The sequence below is a fragment of the Haliaeetus leucocephalus genome, unplaced genomic scaffold, assembly GCF_000737465.1.
Source record: "Haliaeetus leucocephalus isolate CR32 unplaced genomic scaffold, Haliaeetus_leucocephalus-4.0 Scaffold428, whole genome shotgun sequence".
Lineage (NCBI taxonomy): Eukaryota > Metazoa > Chordata > Aves > Accipitriformes > Accipitridae > Haliaeetus > Haliaeetus leucocephalus.
In genome coordinates, this window is record NW_010972864.1 from 1,682,807 (window position 1) to 1,706,620 (window position 23,814).

The following is a 23,814-nucleotide window of genomic DNA, read 5'->3' on the forward strand; positions in this document are numbered from 1 at the left end:
TGCCAGCATAGAATATGTACTTAAAATTGGTTTTAATGGCTGCTTTTCTAGATCTTACATCAGCAAGGTTACTTCAGTTAGGATCTATCTTTAGTTAGGATTTATTTGGTAAGCCAAGGATTATTTCTCTTCCATTGTTGCCTCATCAGATCTGAAGAGAGACCATTCATCAACTTGGTCAGTATTCAATCGTAGTGGAAATTTGGATTTTCAGGTGCTATTCTGCATCCTTGATCCAGGTCAGAACCAAATCGTTGGCAGGACAGATGATAGTGTTGGTGACTAAGTTTTGGTGATATATTGTCATTAACTAACACTAATTTAATTTTTATCGAGATGTATCCCTTTCCCCTTTCTGAATGTGACTGTACAAACCCAAGCAGTATTTCGAAGTATGAGATGTAAGGAGAGATACGTGTGAATTGAAGGTTTTCATATGCAACAGTAGTTTGAAGTTGCCATACATTTTTTCTTCCATTTTGTGATTTGCATGGAAGTATGCAAAGTGTGGTGCTGGGAGACAGTTCTTCAAGCATTGGCAGACTTGCAGAGTTCCTGACAAAAAACACATATTGGAGTGTACTTCAGCTTCACATGCATTGAGTAGTCATACGCTTAAGCAAATTCCACAGTTGCACAGTAGATGTGGCATACAGGTGTTTGACGGGTGCCACATGCTGATTCAGCTGCGTTACTCTTGTGTGCCTTCATTTTGGCTGCTTTTTTCTTTAGATGCTTATGAAAGGTTGTAGCCCAGTGTGACACTGTTGTATAAGTGAGCTCGTCTCATGTTTCTTCAGCAGTGTGGAAGCACTGTGGAAATGGAATTCACTGCTACTATTTTGCTTACACTTATGAGAAGGTATCACCTGTTACAAGAGACGAGATGAGACTGGCTGTGTCAGCACTTTGAGTAGCATCTGAGTGAAAGAATATAATAACTATGACAAGCTGAAGCAGATGTCGTCTGCTTTTTTGGAGAGTAGGTAGAAGGTCATTGTTGTAATGATTCCACAATGTGACCACAAGCAGTGGGGCCCTGGAGAAGGCAGGACCTTTTCTATATGCTTCCTTTGTTTTCTCTTGAGCTTTCTAAACCATTTGTCTTGATTAAGTCTGTGTCAATCAATACACAGTGTGCTATCCACACTTGTTAACATGCATACAAGGATGGGACTCCCAAAGACCATAAAGCATAGGGGAAGCAATGCCCCTTGAGAGATTCAGCTGGCCAAAAGCAAGAACATGAAGCACTTCTTTTTAAGAATTTCAGAACTATCATGCTTTCCTGGGAGGATACCGATCTTCGCATTGAATGGCCATACTGGATGACATATGTCTGTATGGCCAATATCCCTACTCTGAAACTTGCCAGTCAAGTAGCAGAAGTTACTTAGGTAAAGCGCATCAGAAACTCAGTAAGAGCAAATCTTGCCACAGTCTCCAAAGTATTCACCTATTTCTGACAATCAGCGTAGAGACTTTTTGTTGGTAATTTAAGGGCATTAGTCCACCTATGCAGTCATTGCACATAGTTCTGGGTTCTGTCAACAGAATGGCTGCCACTTACTTTGCTTGACACTGTTGTCTAGTAAGTAATTTTCCATATGTAGATACCGTCAGGCTACTTAGGTACCTAATTTAGTATCACAGGAGGTGAAGTTGGCGCTTGTCAAGCTGTGTTAAGTAGGCAGGATAAATTCCAACACTAACGTGAAATGTTTTTTTTCCCCAGTTATCTCTCCACTGACCTAGGTAAGCAACATTCAGCAAATCAACAGTTTCTGAAATAGGTTTGAAGGTATGACATCTGCTGCAGTGATGCCTTGTTGTGTATAGAACAGGCAGTTGCCCTGGATAGTTGTACATGCTGAATTAAGTGAATGCACAACGAAAAAGCTTCATTTTTTTTTCTTCTGGGATGTGAGGTTATTATCATGAGAGCATGCTCCATGAAGTCCCTGAATTCCTCCCATTTCTCTGTGAGAAGGTTTTACTGTCTTCTATGAATACTTTTGGTATTCAGAAGCTGATGTCTGAAGTAGATGTGTGAAGACTGAGGCTGCACGTAGCCATATGACTGCAATGTGCATGTGGCCATGGGATTGGCATGTGCAGTACTGGTTAGGGACAAGTATTTCCAGGTATCTGCTCCACTGCATTGTTCACTGTTTGCATCTGGCTCTTGGTGGCCCCAGCTGGTATGACAGCTATTGAATTGGTCTTAGCTGAATGGGCCAGGCATGGCAACAGGTGCTGTTCCCAGTTGGTGGTTGGGAGCTTGTACATACTTGTGGTTTGGGGCCTAATAACCTTTGCAAAGTATTAGCTTCAGGGTTATGACACATGTGATGTTTGAGCAAAGATAAACTGCATGGGCGTATTTGATGTGAGGGCTCTGGCAGCAGTTACTTGACAGACCGTTGACTTAACTCCCTGCCTCCCCCACCAAAGAAAGAATCTCTTGCAAGCAGATGATTCTGAGTTGAGGTTGTTGAGTGAGAAATTCTGGTGCAGCTTCACTTGAATATTGACTGTACCTCCATATTGCATCACTTTTATTGACAGGTCATATCCATGTTGTGGTTGTTTAAATTCTAAATGACCCTTAGAATCAATCTGTGTTCATCCTTTAGTGTAGAGGTAATTTTACTGATGTTCTGATTTTTATGACTGTGGACTATCCCAAGAGGCTTACAGTAAGATTTCCTTTCTTGTCAAATCCATTTTTGCTCTAATGTTTGGGAGCTTTCTGTCTCTGTGGTCTGTTGCTGTGATACACAATGAGCACCTAAAGAAGCCAGATGGGACTCTTGGCCTTGGGAACCCTGAGCTGATGAAGCTCTTTGAGCTGTTTCAGACAGTGAATGAGCTACCAGTCATAAGAATCTCTCCCATGTTATCTGATACCCACAAAACTCTGGGGTGGCTTACTTCTGTTACTTGGAAAGCCTGTCCAGTGGCAAAATTATCTAGAAATATTCTTAAAGTGAGGGAACAAGTGGCTTAGATTACTATCAAAGGCAACCAAAGGAGTCCCAGTGTAAAGAGTGTGCATTTTCTCTTACATCATTGTGATTTTCCTTGACTACAAGCACAATTACATGATTGGAATGCAACACAGATGTACCAGGATGCTGCAAAGGTATCTTAGTTCAATGATGTGTTGAGATGCTAACTTTTCAAGATTAAGTACTATACCCTTAACACACCAAAGCAATCAGTCATGTGCAAAATAGAGCTGTTCCAAAAGATGGTGGCATTTAACACAGTCCTGTTGCAGTTTTCTTAATGTATTGGAGCACATTGCCAGGTGATGTAGCCAGCTGAGAATCTGACCTATTATTTTAATGGGAATGAAACTGCAGGGGATAACCATCTCACGGTACACTAAAGAAAAGGTGTTTATTGGCATTAAAAGCTCCTGATAAGATCTATATATATTCTGTTACCAGCTCTTCCATGTTGCCTATATCATTATCAAGTTTGCAAATTCTCCTCGTCCAGATCTCTGGATCTTAGAAAGATCAGTGGACTTTGGAAGAACTTACACTCCCTGGCAATTTTTTGCTCGTGAGTATCAATCCTTTCATCACTGCTCTTCTGTGGACAGGTTTCTTCAATCACTTGCCCAGTAGCAGGAAAATCAGACCATAGGGCTCGCTAAAGGTTTCAACTGCAGTGAAGACAGTGAACATCAAATACATTTCTCTTGTCTTAGTTATCCACAATAAATTAGTGACAAGAGTGTAACTAAAAATGACTATGATATTTTGAAAGTGTAACTCAGCACATGAATATTTTTCAGTCTGGGAATTTTTGTTTTGTTTTGTTTGTCTTGGTTTTGGGGTATGTCAGAACTACAGTGTCCTTCATCCCATGGGACCCTGGAGTAACTTGCAAAAATCAAAGTGAATTACAAATGCAAAATCTTGGGGTACATATATAGCTTTTTTTTATGGTGGTATGAGAAATATTGTGCCATGTCTTGTCAGGCACCACTGAACTGCTTAGGACGAGAAATAATTTGTTTTTAGGAATTTCCATTTTTTTTATGCTGAGTGACACAATCACTGTTATTATTCAGTTACGGGGGAGAATTTACTTGAAAGCACAGGGGATACTTCTTCGTTAATTTAAATTAGAATGATAGTGTTTATTTTCACATATAAAAATAATTTTGTTCTTACTTGACTAGACTCCAAAGCAGATTGCTTGGAGCACTTTGGAAAGGAAGCTAACCTTCCAGTGAGGAGGGACAGCGATGTCCTTTGCACCACAGAGTACTCTCGCATCCTGCCTCTAGAAAATGGAGAGGTAAGTGTTTTTAGGAAAGTAACGTGTAATGCTGGAAGCAAACAGCATTGGTTTCAGAAGTTTACTGTTTCAATAAAAACCTAGAACTGGAAGTAATTTTTCAGCTATGACGGCTTGAATCTACGTTAATAAGTCCGTAACCAAGCACTTAAGTAGCTGTTGAGATTTTTGGAGGCGAGCTGGCTCCTCCTAACTTTCACCATTTCCTGTGGGGGTAGGGGCTGCTCAGAGCCACCTGTGTTGATTTTTATCATGATTTAGGTACCTCACTTTAGCCGTATGCATTTGAAGGTGTTGACCACATTTTCTGAACACTTCCAATGTACATAGCAGAACTTACTGCATCAGAATTGCTCATGGGAGTAAAGGCTGTAGAAACAGATATTTACCATTCAATAATAAGTAGCTGTTTAAGAAAAGATATATAAAATGCTACACATTTATAATATAATACATGTGTTTGGAGAACGTTGCTCTGATTTTAGCCGTTGTTCCTTGCTAGGCAGAACTGTGGCTTGTGTTATTTGAATGAATGTTAAACTCCAGGCTGTGCTGATGGCTCCTGCTGACATTCTCCTGTTAGGCCTGATGTGGTTAGAATCAGATCTGAAGTCCTCAAGAGTTATCCGGAGTTTTGAGCATATGGACCTGGGGTTGTAGTTTCATATTATAGAATTTGTTTATTAACATATCTGTAAAATTTTCCTAATAAAATATTGTAAAGAATAATTTCCATAGAAGAACACTGCTGATGACAACACTTGTTACCTGCTGTGTGACTTTTCCTAAAGGAACGCTGCTGCAACAGAACCGTTACCATTCCCTTGTTATGTGTTTCAGAGTATAGGAGCCGATTGAAAATAGAAATCTGGTCAGTTATAAACAAATGAAAGTCTCTTACTCAGTCCTGTACATGCACACTGGATTGTTAATTTAATAGAGATTCATGATTGCTGGGCTGCTGGCATCTGTTTCTTTAAAAAATAAAAAAGTACCGGAGCCCTTGTTTTGAAAGTCAGATAAACCTGCTTTAATGTGAGAGGATTTTCTAAAGCAACACTGTGTACTTTCTTCCAAAAGACCATTAATACGCTCCCAGGCACTGGACCTGGTAACAATAATATTTTCCAGGAATGTTTGTGCCTTAACCCAAAAATAAATGTGCTTTGGGAAAGAGCCAAAACCTGATGTTTTTACTTAGGCAAAACTCCCATTGACACTATCAACTGTTAATATAACTATTTGCAACTATTCTTATTGTTTTTCCTACTAAAACATGTACTTTGTGTGTGTTATAGAGGCACTTTTTTCTGTGATGTGCCATATGGGTAATGAGAATTCGGGAGGGTCCAAGACTAACAACACTATTTTTCCCAGTGTCCTGGCTTCAGTATGAAATACGTAGTTGTTACTGCGAATATGCTCAGAAACGATAGTAAGTTTTTGGATTCTTTTATTAATGTTGCTCTGTGCCACTACTGACATTTGCAGCTGATATATTTTAACAAAAAATGTGCTTACTTCTTTGTTAGATTGTAGTATCTTTGGTAAATGGCCGCCCAGGAGCAAAAAACTTCACTTATTCGTCTAGTCTTCGAGAGTTCACAAAAGCAACAAACATCCGCCTTCATTTTCTCAGAACTAATACGCTTCTTGGACACTTGATATCAAAAGCTCAACGAGACCCCACTGTAACCCGTAGAGTAAGTACTGTTTTCACCGAGATAGTCTCACCAATCATATTCAGCATGTTAAGAGACAAAACATGATATGAATGTTTTAAGTTTGCAACATCCTAACAATCAAAATTGACAGTGACCCACCTTTAAATCCCCATATTTTCTCTAGGTTTGCTTGAGACAAGAAGGTGACTGGGTCAGAACAGATTTATGGAGGGAAAGTAATGATTAATGATTTTGTAACAGACCGTCTTCTTTCCCTGTTTTCAAATATGGAAGGAAGTTGGGTGCATCACGGGAGCTATAATGAGCCAAAGCGGAAATCTTCTAAACTATCTTATGCAGAACTGAGGAACTAAATCTTTTCAGCTTTATTTGACACTACTTTCCTTATTTAGTCAAAGAAAGATTTTCAGGAAACAGTACCTAAGTTTCTGAAGGAGCAGGAATCAAAGGGTATACTAAAAAATTACTATCTTTCCACAAATAGTTAGAGATATCTAGGTATTTTCAGTGGATTTTGGGCTCTCCAAGAGCTTGAAAGCCAAAGTCCCACTCCCGTTCAGTGGGGAAATTTAAGGAAATTCAGTTCCCTCAAGGGAACATGGCATAGAAATTCATATATTTAGAGAGATTGCAGACTTCATATTGTATTGTTATTTTTAACCTTTTCATTTAAAATGAAGATTCGGTAACAATTGGAGGAAACCTTGGGGTGAGGCACTGCACAAATGTGTGTGAGGGTTTCTGCATCAAAAAACATAAAACTATTCCAGTTACTTGATAGCACTCCCAGTAAGTACTGTTATTGTCTTAAGTGAATTTTAAGATGTTGCTCACAGACAGATGTAAAGGCAGCATTTAGTTTGCTTGGCAAGCAGCACAGCTTTATTGTAAGGAACTTCCGATGTTATCATAGCCATGGGATATAAGATAGATGAATGAAATGTCAAGTACTTTATTAAATTGTTTAAGAGAGCACAAGTTTTTATTGTAGACACCTTCCAAGTCTAGGAAATAGTTAAGATTCTTAAGGAGAATCTTTGTGTTAAACTTATTATAGAAACAGATGAAAACCAGACCAGTTCTGTTCTCCTATCCAAGTAACTGCCTGGCTTCCCCTGTAAATGGTTTGAGTTCATGACACACTGAATTATATAGAGTATGTTTTATGTCTACACTGTGACAGTTTGGCCTATTAATTGTTTTGGCCTATAGCTAATTTGACTTATTACTGACCAGTGACAGTACAGTTACTGTTAGTAGTAAAGCATAGCCCTGCAAAGCTGTATAAAACTATAGACTGGGTTGTGAAGACTCTTCTCTCAAAAACCACTGTCAAATATGTTGGTGAGAGTCACAGTGATCCTTTCTAGCTGTGCTGAAAACACTGAAAGATTTTCCTTGAAAGTTTTTACTTGGAAGTTTTACTTAAAGTGTGAAAATGGTATGCACAGTTAGAAATGAATGTGTATATTTGAGTAGAGATAGTTCAGAAGGCAAAAAATATTTCCTAGTCTGTATATCCCACCTGCGGTAGAGCAAAGAGCTACTTGGAAAAGCTCTCTGCCTTGGGGAAGCATCTCGTCTGTGCCAGCCAACTTCACCTACATAAAAGTAGAGAGTGTATATGCATCTGAAGTGAATCACAGAATGGTTGAGGTTGGAAGGAACCTCTGGTGGTCCTTAGATCCAACCCTCGCTGCTCAAGCAGGGCTACCTAGAGCCAGTTGACCAATACCATGTCCAGACGGCTTTTGAGTATATTTAAGGAGGAAGACTTCACAACCTCTCTGGGCAACCTGTGTCAGTGCTTGGTCACCCTCACAGTGAAAAAGTGTTTCCTGATGTTCAGAGGGAACCTCCTGTGTGTCCGTGTGTGCCCATTGCCTCTGGTCCTGTCACTGGGTACCAGTGAGAAGAGCCTGGCTCTGTCCTCCTTGCACCCTTCCTTTGGGTATTTATACGCATTGATAAGTTCCCCCCTGAGCCCTCTCCAGGCTGAACAGTCCCAGCTCTCTTGACCTTTCCTCATAGGAGATATGCTCCAATCCCTTCATTATATTTGTGGCCCTTTGCTGGACTCTCTCCAGTATGTTACTATCTCTCTTGTACTGGGGAGCTCAGAATTGGAACCAGTACTCCAGGTGTGGCCTCACCAGTGCTGAGTAGAGGGGAAGGATCACCACTGAGAGAGTCTGTGTATATCACTTAGAGGGGATGTAATGTGGATAGAGTGAGCACAGGAGATGTACCTGCATAACGTTCTGACCCTTTTTCTCTTCATCCTCCAGTGACATTAAATCTACCTCTTTAGTTTTTCTGAGGGTTCACAGAGATAAAGATTTACAACCATCTCTCTGTTCTGCCTAGTGCTCTAAGGGGAAAGGAAACAACTTCTGAGCTACAAAAATGTATGCAGAAGTTACTATTTATATGTATACAGTAATGATATTTTCACTGAGTTGAGCCAATTACATTTTTATCTTCTGTTGCCTGGAAGCCTGCAAGGCGTGAGGATGAGACACGTTCAACTTCAGGTCTCAATTTCAAATCCAGCTTGAGTCAGGCATGATTTTGACCAAGCTGGTGATTTCGGTCACTTTCTAGTGTTTAGTGACGATGTCTGACTGAATGGGGAAACTGCACTGCCCATACCAGCATGTCCTGTTTGTTGAGCAGACCACAGTCTCAGAAATTGATGCTTTGACAGTAGTTTACATCTCCATCCTCAAGCTGGCTTTGAACAAGCTTTGGGCTGTGTAGCTACTGGGGAACGGAGAGCTACAGCAATATGCATTTGGTGTGAGCTGCACAAGCCTGTTGCTGTCAGGCATGCCATGGGTATTGACTTTGATTTGCTGGTACTCATACTGAGACATAGACATCAACAGAGCTTTAACCATTGGCTGCCTGACTTTGGCCTTTTGTAAAGTCATGCCTTTAAAATTCTTATACACAAGATTTAACAATCTGATGTTGATATTTCTGACATAGTACAAGTAAGGAAAGACTATATGTACTTCTTGTGCTTGTTCCATAGTATTACTACAGTATAAAGGACATCAGTATTGGTGGTCGATGTGTTTGCCATGGCCATGCTGAAGTATGTAATGCAAAGAGTGCTGACAACAAATACCAGTAAGTAAACTGAGCATAACATTAATTTAATATGAGAAAAACAATACATGAATGTTTTCAAATGACCTTTTTTTATTATAAAATGGTATAGTCTTACAGGGATTTTTCATTATATTTAAAAAACTAGAATCTGCTAATGAATGACAAGAAAACATGTCAAGAGCTATTGTATGTGAAATATAATAATAAAAAGTCTTTACTTAGATTTTTCTTTTTAATTGAAACAAGAGTTTGGCAGATTGAATAATTTCTTAGAAACCCTTAGTTCTTTTTGGAAAACATGGGCTGGTATCACCTTCCAACAGCAGGAATTAGAAGCCCAACTCAAGAACAGTTAGTGAACTTCCTGGAGATACTGAGCATTATAACTGAGCTCTGCCAAGATCCAATGGCTTTCAATCATTACTGGAAAAAATAAAAACAAACTGAATGAACTATTCCCTTTCCCTGTGAAGTTTATGATCTCCATATTGATTTCACAAGGAGTTAGATCAGGCTCCTTGCCTCATCTGCTATAGGGAAGTGACTGAATATCAGGCTGTCTAAAACATATTTTAAAAGCCTGGTTTAAGCCAGCTGTTGCTCTTATGCACGAAGGCATTGAAACAAACTTTTATCAGGACAATATAATATTTTCAGTTGTGTTTTAATGAAGAGTAAGTGGGCAGATGGGTACCTTCTTTCCAGATGTCTATGCTAGAGAAATGTTAAGTACAGAAGGTGTGAAATCTACAGGAACAGGATGGTTATACTTGAAAATTTTATTGCCCCTTGGTTATTAGACTGCATAGGTAAGAGAGGAACATTGGAAAAGGCCTCTCCAGTCTCAAGGTCTTTGTTGCTCCTGGATTCAGTTACTATGCATGATAGTAAGACCTAGCACATAATGAGACCCTGCCCCTTAAGTAGGCTATTCAGCTAAATCAAAATAAATATGGACTACATTTTCTTGATGAATAGTGTGCACTGTTTTAAAAATAACAAGATGAAGTTATGATCTTGGTTTATTAAAAACACTAATAAAATTATTGTAAACAAAGCATAATGAAAAAACGATGAAGGCATGCATATAAAGGTGACATTTCGACTTATTGTAGGTCAACAAGCTTGAGCCTTGGATTGAAGCTAAAAGAGGATACAACTTAAACTGTTATATATCATCTTGATTTAATATTGTAGAATAAAGTTTCATAAACCAGTCTATTGAATCCAATTATAAATGTTCTCTATAAGTAATCTGTGGTAATAAGCTCATAATCACATGATTAATCAGTCATGAAGAGTTTTAAGAAAGTTCCAAAATGTTCTAGTATTACTGTTTGACCTCTTTACATGTGAGTTTATGTCCTGTCTTTTTCACACTACGCATAAGTCCTGAACTGCAATAAAATTAAGAAAAAAATTTTAAATTCAGCTTCAGCAGAATAAGAGGCTTTCATTTCTGTAGGTTTCAGTGTGAATGTCAGCATAACACTTGTGGGGAAACCTGTGATCACTGCTGCCCTGGATATAATCAGAAACAGTGGCAACCTGCAACAGCTGGGAGCACAAACACATGTGAACGTGAGTAGCCTAAAAGATGCTAGGTTAAAAGGGACATTGACAAGAGGGTGGGAATTAGCTGTAGAATACGTGTTCATGGAACATAACTAGCACACTGCATGTTTTAACACCTATTTCTTTACCGAGAAAATTCTTTCCATGCAGCAATAAGGAACAGATGATGCGGTGAATATTATTTATGTTCTCTCATTAAACAATGAAAACAGTCATTCGTGTGAGAATATTACATGAGAAAAGTGGAAGCCTTCTTGTAGTACATTGGGTCAACGTCTCTCCCTAGTCATAGCTGTCTGCTGACAGATTGTGGATCCCCCCCAGCGGAGCAGGGACTATAAGCATCCAGTACAACTTCAAAATTTGCCTCCCTATCACCCAGCCTCCTGGTGTTCAGATTACAGAGAGATTTTTCTCAAGGCTGCCACTGCTTATGGGTGCTTGAGCTGCCCTCTGCTCTCCTGCTGATGGTCACCCCTCGCTGACCATACATAAGCGGGCACAAAGGCATTCCTGGTGGGGAGTCCTGGCAATTCCACGCTTGCACCCCTTCCCATGCTCGTAGTTGGGAGTTTGGAGTGCTTTAGTCCCACAGACTGAGTAGTCAAGCTGGAGAAGCCCATTGACCTTTGTCCCACCTCCCTTGTGTTTCGTTCTTTTGTTAAAGAAAATGACCACATGGACCCCCTTTTGGTGGAGGAGTATGTACTGTCACACATGGGTGTTTTCCATCCTTCTGGCCAGAAACCATTGAGTGTGGTACAGGCAGCGTTCCCATCTCTGTACACATCCTATTCTGAACAAATGTGTTGGCAGCCTGCAGTTTCCTTTGTGTCTGGCCTAATTTATTTTCCTTGTCTGCCATTCCTGAGAGTAGCATAGCCAGTGGGTACAAACCGTTAACAGGGGAACCTTATTTGAAAGCCAAAGAGATGTACCTATATAATTAGTTTCAGGAATAAAGAGATGGCTTGTTTAATCAAAACTGCAGTACTAAGACTGAGTGTTGGGGTGTGGGGGGGAAGATGATTAAAATGTTTGATAGGAGATAGGCATGTTGGGACATTGTTTTGGACAATATTTGAAACCTCATTGGAATTCCTCTCTTTGAAAGGAAAATGTTTTCTGCCAAGAAGGAGATCGACAAAGAGCATAAATAACATCATGTTTTTTAAAGAATGCATTTATAAAAGATCATCTACAAGATTCTGAGCCAAAACAACTTTGCTTCTAACTACTTCTGAAAAAATACCCTTTTTAGTATGGATTGCTCCTAGCTGTTTGAGGTGATTTGTTGAGAGTGTTTGCCAGGTGCAGACCTCTTTTCCTGGCAGCCAGTAGTGAAGGAATTAAAGCAACCTCGTTAAGCTTCCCAGAAGCCTGAGGTCCTTTGAGAGAAACTAATTGAAAGAGGTTGGTGGGAACTTGTAGGGGTAAGCCCAACCTTTTGCTATGAGTTTCCCAGTATTGTATGGGTCAGCAAATGGCTCAAAGTGGTAAGAAGGTGCTTGGTGAGGTTGAAGGGTTTCTATTCCTCTGTGAGAGAAAATGCTATTACTATAATCAGAGCAAATAATTTCCTGTTGCTGTTAGAAGACATACTTGTGAGGTGCTTGCAGATGGTTTGGCCCTAGAGGCAGGGACCTTTTATTTAGGGTGTAAAATTTTTTTGGGGGGGGGGGGGGTGATGTTCTCTTCTTTCGTTTTCTGACTTGGTATCTTGAACCAGCATCTCATTTGTGCAATGTTTTATTTTCTTGAAGAATTATATGAATAAAAAACCCCCAAAATCTTCACAGGCTATCGCAACCTGGCCAGGGAACCCAATCTTGACTTGTCTGGTTCCTGTCAGCAGACCAGAAGGGAACCTGATGGGAGGAGGGCACAACCTATCATGGGCAAGGCCTTGGCTGTGTTGTTGGCACTTTATAGAAAAAGGCTTCCTTGTCCAAAGCTGTTCAGATACAAAGGCGTAGAGGGGATACAGAGAATGATCCAGGTTGCCCTCTCTTATCTGTATGATAGCACAGCAAGGCACGGAGAATCAATTGTCCCTGAGTTGTGCTCCCAGTTGTGCCAGGTACTTGGAATAGAGTTTGGAAGGATTACTTCCCATATGCTTCCCTCATCATGAAGAAAGTAGGGCCAGGGCCCTTAGCTTCTGTTCTAAGGTGCTTTCAGGAACCCAATGCCTTCCAGAGTATCTTATCCCCTGGTCCAGATGAAGGGAGGATAGAATCATAGAATCATTTATGTTGGAAAAGACCATTATGATCATCAAGTCCAACTATTAACCTAACACTGCCAAGTCCATCACTAAACCATGTCCCTAAGCTCCACATCTGCATGTCTTTTAAATCCCTCCAAGGATGGTGACTCAACCACTTCCCTGGGCAGCCTGTTCCTGTGCTTGACAACCTTTTGGTGAAGAAATTTTTCCTAATATCCAATCTAAACGTTCCCTGGCGCAACTTGAGGCCATTTCCTCTAGTCCTTAGGGATTTCCCTAAACATGAAATCATAGCTTTATGAAGTCAAAACTTCAGGAATTTCCTGGGAAGGTTTCCCTGGAGTGCTGGAACATCTGTAATTAAAAGCTCACCTAGCACCCATATGCTTGGGAAAGCCTTTTTTGCTTCCTGCATTCTTTCAAAAAATTCCCATTGTTCCTCTCCAGTGAGGAAAGAAGTTAGGATCAGAAAAAAAAGGACATCATAGAATGAGTTTATGGCAAAACCATGGTCCTGTCCTTTGATTTATTCTGTTTGCTTGCTATTATGGTTGGTTCCTACTCAGAATTATATTATTGTTCTAGAAGATTTCAGTGGAGACAGGCAGAGCTTTACACGACCAATGGGCAGAGATTAGTTTTAACTAAGATGAGATACAAGTAACTGATCTATAGCAATTTAGATAAATTATTTTCTGGGTAAATCCATCACCCTTTACTCAAACTGTATTTGCAGGAACTATTCAAAGTGCGGAGCTGTTTTTCAGGTTAATTCTCTTCTGCAAGCAAGGCATAGACATTGGGCTGGCTCTGGGATTTATATTGCTAGGCCTTTTTGCCACAGGTAAAACAGCAAAGGCTTTTCGGGATTTAGGTCTCCCACCTTGATGTAAGGAGATTGGTGAAGCCAGCTGATGAGTGTACAAGGCCACAGGTGGATATATCAGTGGATGTATCTCAGATGTTTTCAATAGGCGAACTTCCTAGGCTGAGGCATCTGAGAGGCTGATGTGCCTGCAGGCAAAGCCTCACAGGTATCTCTCAATCTCTTCTGAGCACTGCAATATTAACATCTGTCAGAAGGAGTTAAAAGTGTAGCAGAACATGTATGTAGAGAGATGGATTCAGAGCCACTGTGCGTTCAGCTGTTACCTTTGTTTGGCTTAACAGAAGGGAAAAGGAAAGGAGCTAACCACAAGCCACCTAAAGTAAATTTATCACAGCTGAGACTATAAACAACCATACACTGGGGAAATGAGTTATCTCAGTCACCTAATTCTATCTTTTTCTAGATAATAATAATAATATATTATTATTGGTTGTGGTATTATTGTTCTTAATACCATACTTCTTTTTGAATCCACAATTCTCAGGAAATAGAATGAACTTGTACTTAAAACTTCTCCATTCAGAAGACAGCAGCTGGCTAAATGTATAGCCAAGTTTGCTGGTATATCTGTATCTACGGCTGAGTATGAGAGTTCTTTGGTGTAGATCTTTTTATTCAAATGTGTATATCTTATATATAATTGTTTATTTTAAATAAAGATTTAGTGCATACAGCTTCAGCCCAGGTATATTTTTTAGACGTGGAAAAATAGAGTAAGCATTTGAACATGTTTTTGATAATTTTTAAAAACTGCTGAGACTATTCTTCTGGAGCTTCCTAGTTCTGCATTTATGCATAAATATATAGTTTTGAGATGGTACAACTGTAGCCTCCTCTGATAAGCCTAGCAGCATGTTTTCTTCATGTCTACATGATCTTACCATGTTTCTAGTATGAAAATCTAGTTGTTGACAGGTAAATATGTGCATTTGAGCATACTCAAACATACCTGAGTGTATGTATACATAAAAAAATCTTAGCTTCTTTTTCACCTCTGCTACATTACTGAATTCCAGCATTATAAGGAAAGCTGACTTGCAATATTACTTTTTTAGCCTGCAATTGCCATGGACATGCCACTGATTGCTACTATGATGCTGATGTTGATCGCTGTCGAGAAAGCTTAAACATCCATGGGCATTATGAAGGTGGAGGAGTCTGCATTAATTGCCAGGTAAAAAGGTCATTTTGGTCAGTTTAAATAAGTGATATTTGAAGAAGGGCTGCTGAAGTGGGACTGTGTCCACACTAATAGTTTGGAGGCTGATCAGTCTAGATAGCTCCATTTCTCTGGTGGTGTTATTTGTACTCAAAGCCGGAAAAAAGGTGTCTGAAAATAATTTACATTGTACAACATTGCTTGTTAATGTATAAAAGATACATATAAATTGTATTTATGCTCAGTCCTGTGTGATTCAAATAAAGCCACACAATGCGACAATTAAATCAACTACAGAAATTCTCTTTCCTGTTATTACAAACTCTGCCATTACCCTGCTTAACAGAAGGAAGTAAAAGTAACCAAATAAAATTCCAGCTCAGGCCAGCTGGTTCCTTACTGCAGCAAAACACAGAGGGTTCTCCCTCGTCGGCAGAAGTAAAGGAGGGCATAGGCTATACCAAGAAGGAAGCTTATAGGTATTGAAAAAGCACAGAATCATAGAAGGGACTTTTGGAAGTCAGCTAGACTGGTGCTCCACTCACACCAAGGCTAGATGCAAAGCTATATCAGGTTGCACTGAGAAACGTCCAGCTGAGTTTTGAAAACTTCCGAGGATGCAGATTACACAGACTCTGGGTAATCTTTTACAGCACTTAATTGCTCTCATGGTAAAGAGATTTTTGTTACTATTCAGTAGGAATTTCCCCAATTGCAACTTGTGACAGTTGGCATTTGTCCTTTTGCTGTGCATGTCTGAGAAGAGTTGGCTCTGTCTTCTGTGTGACCCACTCTTAGGTAGAGGAAAACTGCCACTAGGTACCTCTACCCTCCTTGAACATCTCCTCTCCAAGCCAGCCAAAGCCATTCTCTCAGTTTGTCCTTAGATGTCACATGCTCCAGCCCCATAACTGTCTTACAGGCTCAGTGGGATTGAATCAACAAATGTATGTTTGGAATCAGAGACTTTACACTGTATCTGTCATAAATGGGTAACGTGTTCTTGGAAAGAGAAAGAATGTCTCTCATCCTGAGTAACTTTTGTTCTACTCTGGCTAATTACTATCAGGAAAGATCACACAAGGCTCTGATCAACTTGATCTAATCTTGGACTTATCTCTGCTTTGAGTGGGACTGAACCACCTGACCTCCTGACGTCCCTTACAACCTGAATTATTCATTGGTTCAGTGATCTCAGGGTTCAATACAGCCAGACTTATTTGGAAGTCTGTCTTCCTTTTGTTGTCAAGTCATCTGAAGTACGATGACAAGCAGCTGACCAGAATGTAATTCAGAGGGAAAATTATCATCAAGCCTATGTTCCTATGAAACCTATGCATCATGATTTATATATTACCATGCTGTGCATTTAAAAATATAGCTGTATTTAAGGAACAACAAAAAAAAAAGGAAATAACCAGTAACATTTATAGGGTATATTTTCCATCTTATTGCCACAATATAATCAGATAATGTGCAAAAGGCAGTCAGAAGAGAGTAATTTTTACTAGCATGAGTAGAAGAAATGTTCTTTGTCTTCGAATTTACATTTTTGTGCAGAACTTTGTTCATGAAGTCTGGTAAGATTTATCATGTTGGTCCTTCCTGTCAGCTCTTTGTTCATGAAAGAACATTTCTCTTATATTGCTTCCAGGATAGAAAAGAGCAAAATTAATCTAAATCTATGAGTCCTGGTTATATGACTGATATTAATTGTTTGTAACCTAATTTTGTGGAAGTTATGCTGGATTAAATGAGTTTACCATAAATCTAATTATAGCATTTTTTTTCATGGATAAAGCATATGGATTTTAATTTACTTTTTCTGTTTGTGTCAGGGAAAAAAGTGTTAGGAATGGATGCCTGAACAAAGAAGTGATAGAATTGAAATGTTGCATACAAAGATAGATTCAGTTTCTTTAGAGTCTGATAATAAGGGAGCTCTGGAAATCACTTAGTCCAACCCCCTACTCAGAGCAGGTCTAATTAGATCACGTTGCTCAGGGACTTGTTCAGTCAAGCCTTGAACACCTCCAAGGGCGGAGATTGCACAACCACTCACGGCAACCTGTTTCAGTGTTTGACCACCTTCATGATAAATTTTTTACCCTAATACCTAATTGGAATTTTCCAAGTTCCAATCTGTGCCTGTTTCCTGTCATCCAATTGCTGTGCACCTCTGAGAAGAGTCTGGCTCCATCCCTTCTGTATCCTCTGATCAGGCAGTTGTACATGGCAGTAAGTTCTCCCTTTTCTTCTTAATGCTGGAGAGACACAGCTGTCTCACCCTCTTCTTGGATGTCATGTGCTTCAGTCCCTCACCATCTTGGTGGCTCTGCTTGCCCCTTGTCCACATCACCAGTCATCTTACCACAGAGATCAATGAGGTTGATTTGGCATACTTTGCCCTAGGTAAATTTACGTTGAATACGTCCAATTACCTTCCTGTCCTTCGTGTGTTCTAAGACGATTTGCTCACTGGATCTCCTTCCCCACTGAGCAATGGGCCCCTACTCCCATTATCTTTTCTTTTGCTGCTGAGGTACTCCTAGAAACCTGTCTTCTTGCACTTCACTTCCCTTGTTAGTTTTAACTCTAGCTAAGCTTTGGCTTTCCTAACTCCACTCCTACATGTGTGGGCAGTGTCTTTGTATTGCCACCAAGTAGCCTGTCCCTGCTTCCACCTTCCATGTACGTTCTTTTTGAGTTTGAGATGAATCAGGAGCTCTGTATTTATCTGTGCTGGCCTTCTGCCATACTTGCTTGACTTTCGGCACATTGGAAAGCACTGTTCTTGTTCTAAGGAGGCTGCGCGTGAGAATCAACTAGGTGTCCTGGTCCACTTTCCCCTCCAGGGCAGTTTCACACAGGATCTCGCCAAGCAGATACCTGAACAAGCCAAAATATGCTTTTCTGAAGCCCAGGACTGTAATTCTGCTATGTGTCTTGCTTACTTGTCTCAGCAGCTTAAAATCCACAGTCTTGGGGTCACTGCAGCCAAGGCTGCCCTCAACCTTCACATGTTCTTCCTTGGTAGAGGGTGTCAGTTTGAATGGAGCATCTCCCCTAACTGGTTCATGAACCTCTACATCCAGAAATTGTCTTTGATACATTCGAAATAACTTCTGGATTGCTTGCACCCAGGTGCATTGCCCTTCTGGCAGATACTCAGGTGGTTAAAGTCATCTGTGAGTAACAAAGCTTTGTCTAGTTCCCTAATGAAGGCTTCATTTGCCTTCTTGCTCAGGTAACAGACACCTACTGCAATATCAGCTGTGCTGGTCTGTCCTCTGACCCTTACCCTCAAGCTCTGCACAGGTTCATCACCTGCCCCGAGCCCCAGGGAGAGGCCCAGGCACTCTCTATAGCCTCAGACCTGGACAGTGGCATCCACCTCCTGGAGCTGTCTGGGGTGGAGACTCTGATGTGTCACAGGAGTTAGCACCAGTAGTCTCTGAAGAATATGCCCTGCAGTGTGTTGAGACCAACGCTGCGCAATGTCCAAGTAGCCCTGCACAGCCTTGAGCAGAGATGCTGGGCCCCTCTGTTCTCCTGCAATGCTAAGTGCTGCAACAACTGCTGTGTCTCCGTCCACTGTGCGATGTGAGCATCACCCTCCCTGATCTAGCATCAGCCTTTCCCAGCAGTAGCTCAGATCTGAAGATGCTAAGGAGGCTCCCAGCAGAGCTGGAAGCAGAACCCAAAACTGCTGCGCAAACTGAGAGCGCCAACCACGAGCAGCAGCCCCAGCAGCCTCCTGGGTGCCCTGCTCATGAACTGCCCCACCAGTCCTTCCGCTAAATGCTGGGTCCCTGCTCAGCCCTGAATTGCAACACTCCCTAAGGAGGAACTAAACAGTGAGTGGGAGCTGGGGGAAGCTGCTTTGGTTGCTCCAGGACAAAGCTTCCCTCTCCAGTTCCCTGCTCAAGAGACTACGAGCTCGCCAGGATGCCTCGTGACTGTGATTTACTCAACTGGTATGTGCCACCACTGCTGTGTGCTCCTGCTGCATCACCGCGGAGCAGAGCTTTGCTGCACAATCTTAGACATAGGGTATTCAGAAGAGCAATATATAGTATGAGGAAAAATGAATGATGCATTTGCTTGAACAGTGTATACGTTATGATAAGAAAATAGTATGAAAAGAGATAAATATCATGATAGAGAAAACAGATTTTTTTTCCTAGATTTAATTTTTTTTTGTTAAAACAGCTCTTTTTTATCATGCTTTAAAGATAAAATTCATCTGCTTTATGTGAGAATATAGTGATAAAGAAATCTGTACAGAACAGGTGATTAAAGAACAGCAAATGATGAATGCTGTCTTTATTGCAGTCATATTCTACTTTTTTCCTGTGCTGATCCTATAGAAACAGTGTAAAGGATTTTATTGTATGTTAATTCTTCCAAGTTCCCCTTTTTATCTCATATTCTCCTTTTGTTTTATTTTGCACAGCATAACACAGCTGGTATTAACTGTGAGAAGTGTGCAGGAGGTTACTATCGTCCTTATGGTGTTCCAGCGAGAGCTCCTGATGGCTGTATACGTGAGTCCTTCTCCATTAAGCATCTTCTCATGGTAGTGGCTTGGGGTTTTTTTTTGCTATAATGGCAAGGGATGCCTCTTTTGGGGAGGAAAAATGAAAGAGTGGCCAAAAGATGTTGGAGAGCAACTGCAAATGACTTTCTGTGTTGCTTTAGACCCTTTTACACGCTTCTTAACTTATGTGTCATATGAGCCTAAAGCTTCAGACCAGCAGCAGGACAATAGGAGGAAGTAAGGCAGAAAAGGCTGCTGAGGAGATAGGGTCACGTAAGCCTGGGGTGCTGCTACATACCCCACAGTGAGCTGGCATGAGTTCTAGGAAGCCACTCTCATCTCCTACCCCCATGACCTTGCTTCTCTTAGCTCTCTGATGTACATGTGAGGTATCCTTTGGCTCTTGGTCACGTAAAAATTTTATTCTATAGCTCAAAAGGTCGCAAGGTTCACTACTCCTGCTTTATGCAATGCTGAACCTAACATCTAATAAATAATGCAATAGGATAATTACTAATATAACATTTAAAAAGGAAGAACTGAGTATAGGCAAGAGATAAGAGTTGGATTACACACAGGCTGAAGGAGCCTTGTGACAGGTAGGAGGAAACTATGGTTTGCTGTATTTGGGTATTGAAATGAATGGAAAGTCAACAGAACTGTGGTGTGCTGCCGTAATGTTGCACGTGATGTATAAGGGAAGGTGGATGGAGCGTGGTACTTAGCCTAGACCTCGGAGAGAGATGAGCAGAAGCCACAGAAAAGATAGTTGCTGCAGTGCTGTGGAGTATAACATGCAGCTTTCTGAATTAAAAAAAATTAAAGACTCTAAGAAAATAATATAGGCCTTACTTCTAAGGGATATCACAAATATTAATTGGTGATATAGAGTACTTGGAAAATATGAGACAGTATGCAAATGTTAATTCTTTAAATAATGAGACATACACAACTGCGAATGTGATGCTATTATAATGCCATAGTACACTGCTGTAAAAGGCAAATTAACTATTTTCCAAAAAGTGCCTAATTGCTGATACTTACTTAGCCTGCAGTTGTAACTCGGAGCGTGCAGAGGGCTGTGAGGAAGGGTCTGGCCGCTGTTTCTGTAAGCAGAATTTCCAGGGAGAAAACTGTGAACGCTGTGCTGATGGATTCTATGATTATCCATTTTGTGTCCGTAAGTATGCAAATAAAAATGACTCTCTTCCTTTATTTTAAATGCTCATTAAAGAATTAGCTGTTTTCATGACACTTGACTTGGTTAAAACATCTGGCATTTCAGCTTCACATGTTTACATGTTCTCATAAATCAATTGTCATAATACTGAAGAGAGTCTTGTTTACTTTACAAAACAATGTTTACTTGAAAATCAAATAGATTGTGCTGCATTCTCACAATTCTGAGTTAATTTAAGACATCTTCAGAGAGGCTACCGCCTATGTCTCCGTAAGTCATGAATTTCAGTTCTAAAGCCCTGGACAAATTGTTCAAACGTATCTCAGGGTCTTTAGGCATAAAGACCGCTTGGACTGGGAAATGGAACATGACTGTAGTGAGAGAGAGGGGAGAAAATGGTTATGTGTTCTCCTTGACACCTCCTAGGATTTGGAACTTGCATCCCTGATAAACAAAGCTTGTGGGCTTGCAGAGGATTCTAAAATAAATAAAGATTATTCTAACATAAATAAGAGTAATTCTAAAATAGTGCCTGTGTAATGTTGGAAAGGTCCTCCTGGCAGAGCTTAAGGCTCTCAGCTATGCTCTCTTCTTTTTGCTGGACTGTGGGTAGGTGCAGATATGTTGTTGAAGAAAGGGTTCCAGGTTTTTTCAGATTTTTTTAAGAAGTGGTTGAAGGAAAGCTGTTTGTAAATCCAAAGAAAATAAACACATTAGAAAAAATGATGTGACACAAAACTGCTGAGTGCTTCCATTTATCTAATGCAATTGATTAATTGAAAATTAGATTTTTACTTTAAAATAAGGACATTCATATTAAGTGCTGGGAATTCAGAAAATTAAATGCTTTCCCCATAAACAAATTATATATAAAATACCTGGGAAGAAAATGCAACATCAGGATTGTGTTTGCCACATAAAAGCTCCATGATCGGATTCTAAAAATGCATCAGTGGGATGATTTGTGCCCTCAGGAGAAGTATGTTTCTGGCAGTTACTAAAACAGGTGTTGTTCTGGGGCAAGATTTGAGGTCTGACTAAAAGAGAAGTACCATGATAAAAATGGAAGAAGGAAATAATACAAAACAAAGGAAAAAAACTGTAAAAAATTGAATGTTGTTTGAATTCAATGGCTCTGTTAGAATAAATCCTCTCTGTACAGTGCATTCTAGATTATGACACCTCATGTATCCTCTTGTTTGTAATCCAACATTTTTAAGTAAGTTCAGCTCAGGTGGACCTTGTTCTAAGTCCCACTGATGTTTGTAGCTCATCAACTTTGGAAAGATTCTCAGATAAAAAGCTCCTCAGATGTACCACACACGTCATGAATTCTGGCAGTTCAGGCAGCGAGTGATAATGCTAAATAGCAGGAGATGGACCTTCAGCTGGAAGCAGAAAACGTGAAATAAATACGGAGCTCCCTAGATAGCTCTCATACACTGTCTAGCATGAGAAAGCTTTCTGTACAAAAGGGTAGGAAGCAGGGAAGCAACCTGGTAGCATTTCCAAATGGTGTCTGGGCTTTCATACTGTTCTTTTGAGAAGGGATGTCTGTACCTGAATTGGAGATCAAAAGTAAAATGTTTCTTATCCTGTTCCTAACTGAAAGAAAACTAAGCCAAAGTTGGTTACTAGAGTCATGCGAATATCATGCTCTCTGTATTGACAGGAGATGACTTCATTGTTTGTCATAATGAAATAAATGTGTCTGTTTCAAATACACTTCACTGTTTCTTTTGTTTTAAAGGTATTCCTGTATATCCTTTTACTTCTCCCAATCCAAGAGATGCTATGGCTGGCGACATAATCGGCAAGTTCTTGGTGGTCCCCCCACCCCCCACCCCGGCCCCCCATTTCACTGTTTTTCCCTGTGTTGCTATTGTTCGCTGTTTTGGTGGTGCCTGGTCTTTCATGGAGATTTATGTAGTAATTTTGCCACTGTTGGTATTTGTCTTTCAGAGAGCTTTTATTCTTGCCAGAAGTTCATTTTACTGTCATGTTTGTATTAAACAGTTTAGTAGGCTAGTTTCAGGAAGAGTTATGGATCAAAATATATTTGACCAGCCTCCGGCAAACATCTGCAGAAGAGGCTGACCGTCTTGTTTGGTGCTCTTATGAACATATCCATCAAGACTTTCTGACATGTACAACTTGTCAGCTGCATTGCGGTGTAAATCTCTTCCTTAAGGCTAACTGGCCTCTGCTTCTGGACTGTCCCCTTGCACCTGGCAAATTGTACATTGCCCTTGGCAGTGAAGGACTTTGATTTCTGAGCGAGCTACATATTTCTTATTTAGCCCACTGCAAAGCTGCCTGAAATCCATACAATTATTCCCTCAGTGGGCTTATACTTTTTAGTATATATTATTATCCTGCAGAATGGAGACATCATCACAGCTAGTGCATAAGCACATACATACTTCAGGATTAATAACTTTAAAAAAACCTCAAACCCTTTTTTGTATCCTAAAATCAACATTCTTCCCCTTTATTTCTAATAGCTTTAATAGAACTGGAGTTTATGAAAATGAAAAAGTGTTTTTGTCTGTGAATGTAGCAGACACTTAGATATAAGCAGACAGTACAAATCCATGTATGTATTTACAAGTCCCAATTGTTTTCTTGAAAGTGTCTGCAGTTGCGTCACAGCCCACAAAGCCTCAGACTCCTGTACCACTTATCTCCTTCGTCCAGCATCCAAAATAATTGCCCTGGCAGACCTCTGGGTGTGCTCTGTCGTATATCCCCTTCTATCGTATATTTTTAAAAAGAAGAAGAAAGAAAACTCCAAAGTAAAATGAATAAAAATGAACAGGAGAAAACAGATCTTGAGCTATTTATATTTTCATTGAGTAGCATCTGAGTCTGAAGGCATAAGAAAGGCAGCTGCCTCTAAGTGGAAGCTTCTGTGTCTGTAGAAGTTGTAAATTTGCGCTGACAGACTAAGCTCTATTACAGATTATTATTTTTTTAAATGAGTTTTGCGTTTAAGGGTCATACAGATAATTTCGTCGGTTCAAGAGTAATAATTACTAAGCACTGATCTGTTTTTCTCTGCAAAATACGAGGAGTTGCATGATTTTATGCACTAACTTCGTTCCTTTCTTTCTTTCCCTTTC

General features: G+C 40.2%; 1 protein-coding gene across 1 annotated transcript in view; it reads left to right on the forward strand.

Moving 5' to 3' along the window:
- The window catches only part of LAMA3 (laminin, alpha 3), a 120,241-nt gene that overhangs the window by 14,407 nt on the left and 82,020 nt on the right, over positions 1-23,814 (forward strand). Inside the window, exons 3-11 of the mRNA XM_010574408.1 lie at positions 3,456-3,573; positions 4,199-4,317; positions 5,850-6,020; positions 9,040-9,137; positions 10,585-10,700; positions 14,869-14,987; positions 19,429-19,519; positions 20,561-20,692; positions 22,443-22,505. Coding sequence (XP_010572710.1) covers positions 3,456-3,573; positions 4,199-4,317; positions 5,850-6,020; positions 9,040-9,137; positions 10,585-10,700; positions 14,869-14,987; positions 19,429-19,519; positions 20,561-20,692; positions 22,443-22,505 — 1,027 coding nt within the window. The remainder of the gene's footprint in view (positions 1-3,455; positions 3,574-4,198; positions 4,318-5,849; positions 6,021-9,039; positions 9,138-10,584; positions 10,701-14,868; positions 14,988-19,428; positions 19,520-20,560; positions 20,693-22,442; positions 22,506-23,814) is intronic.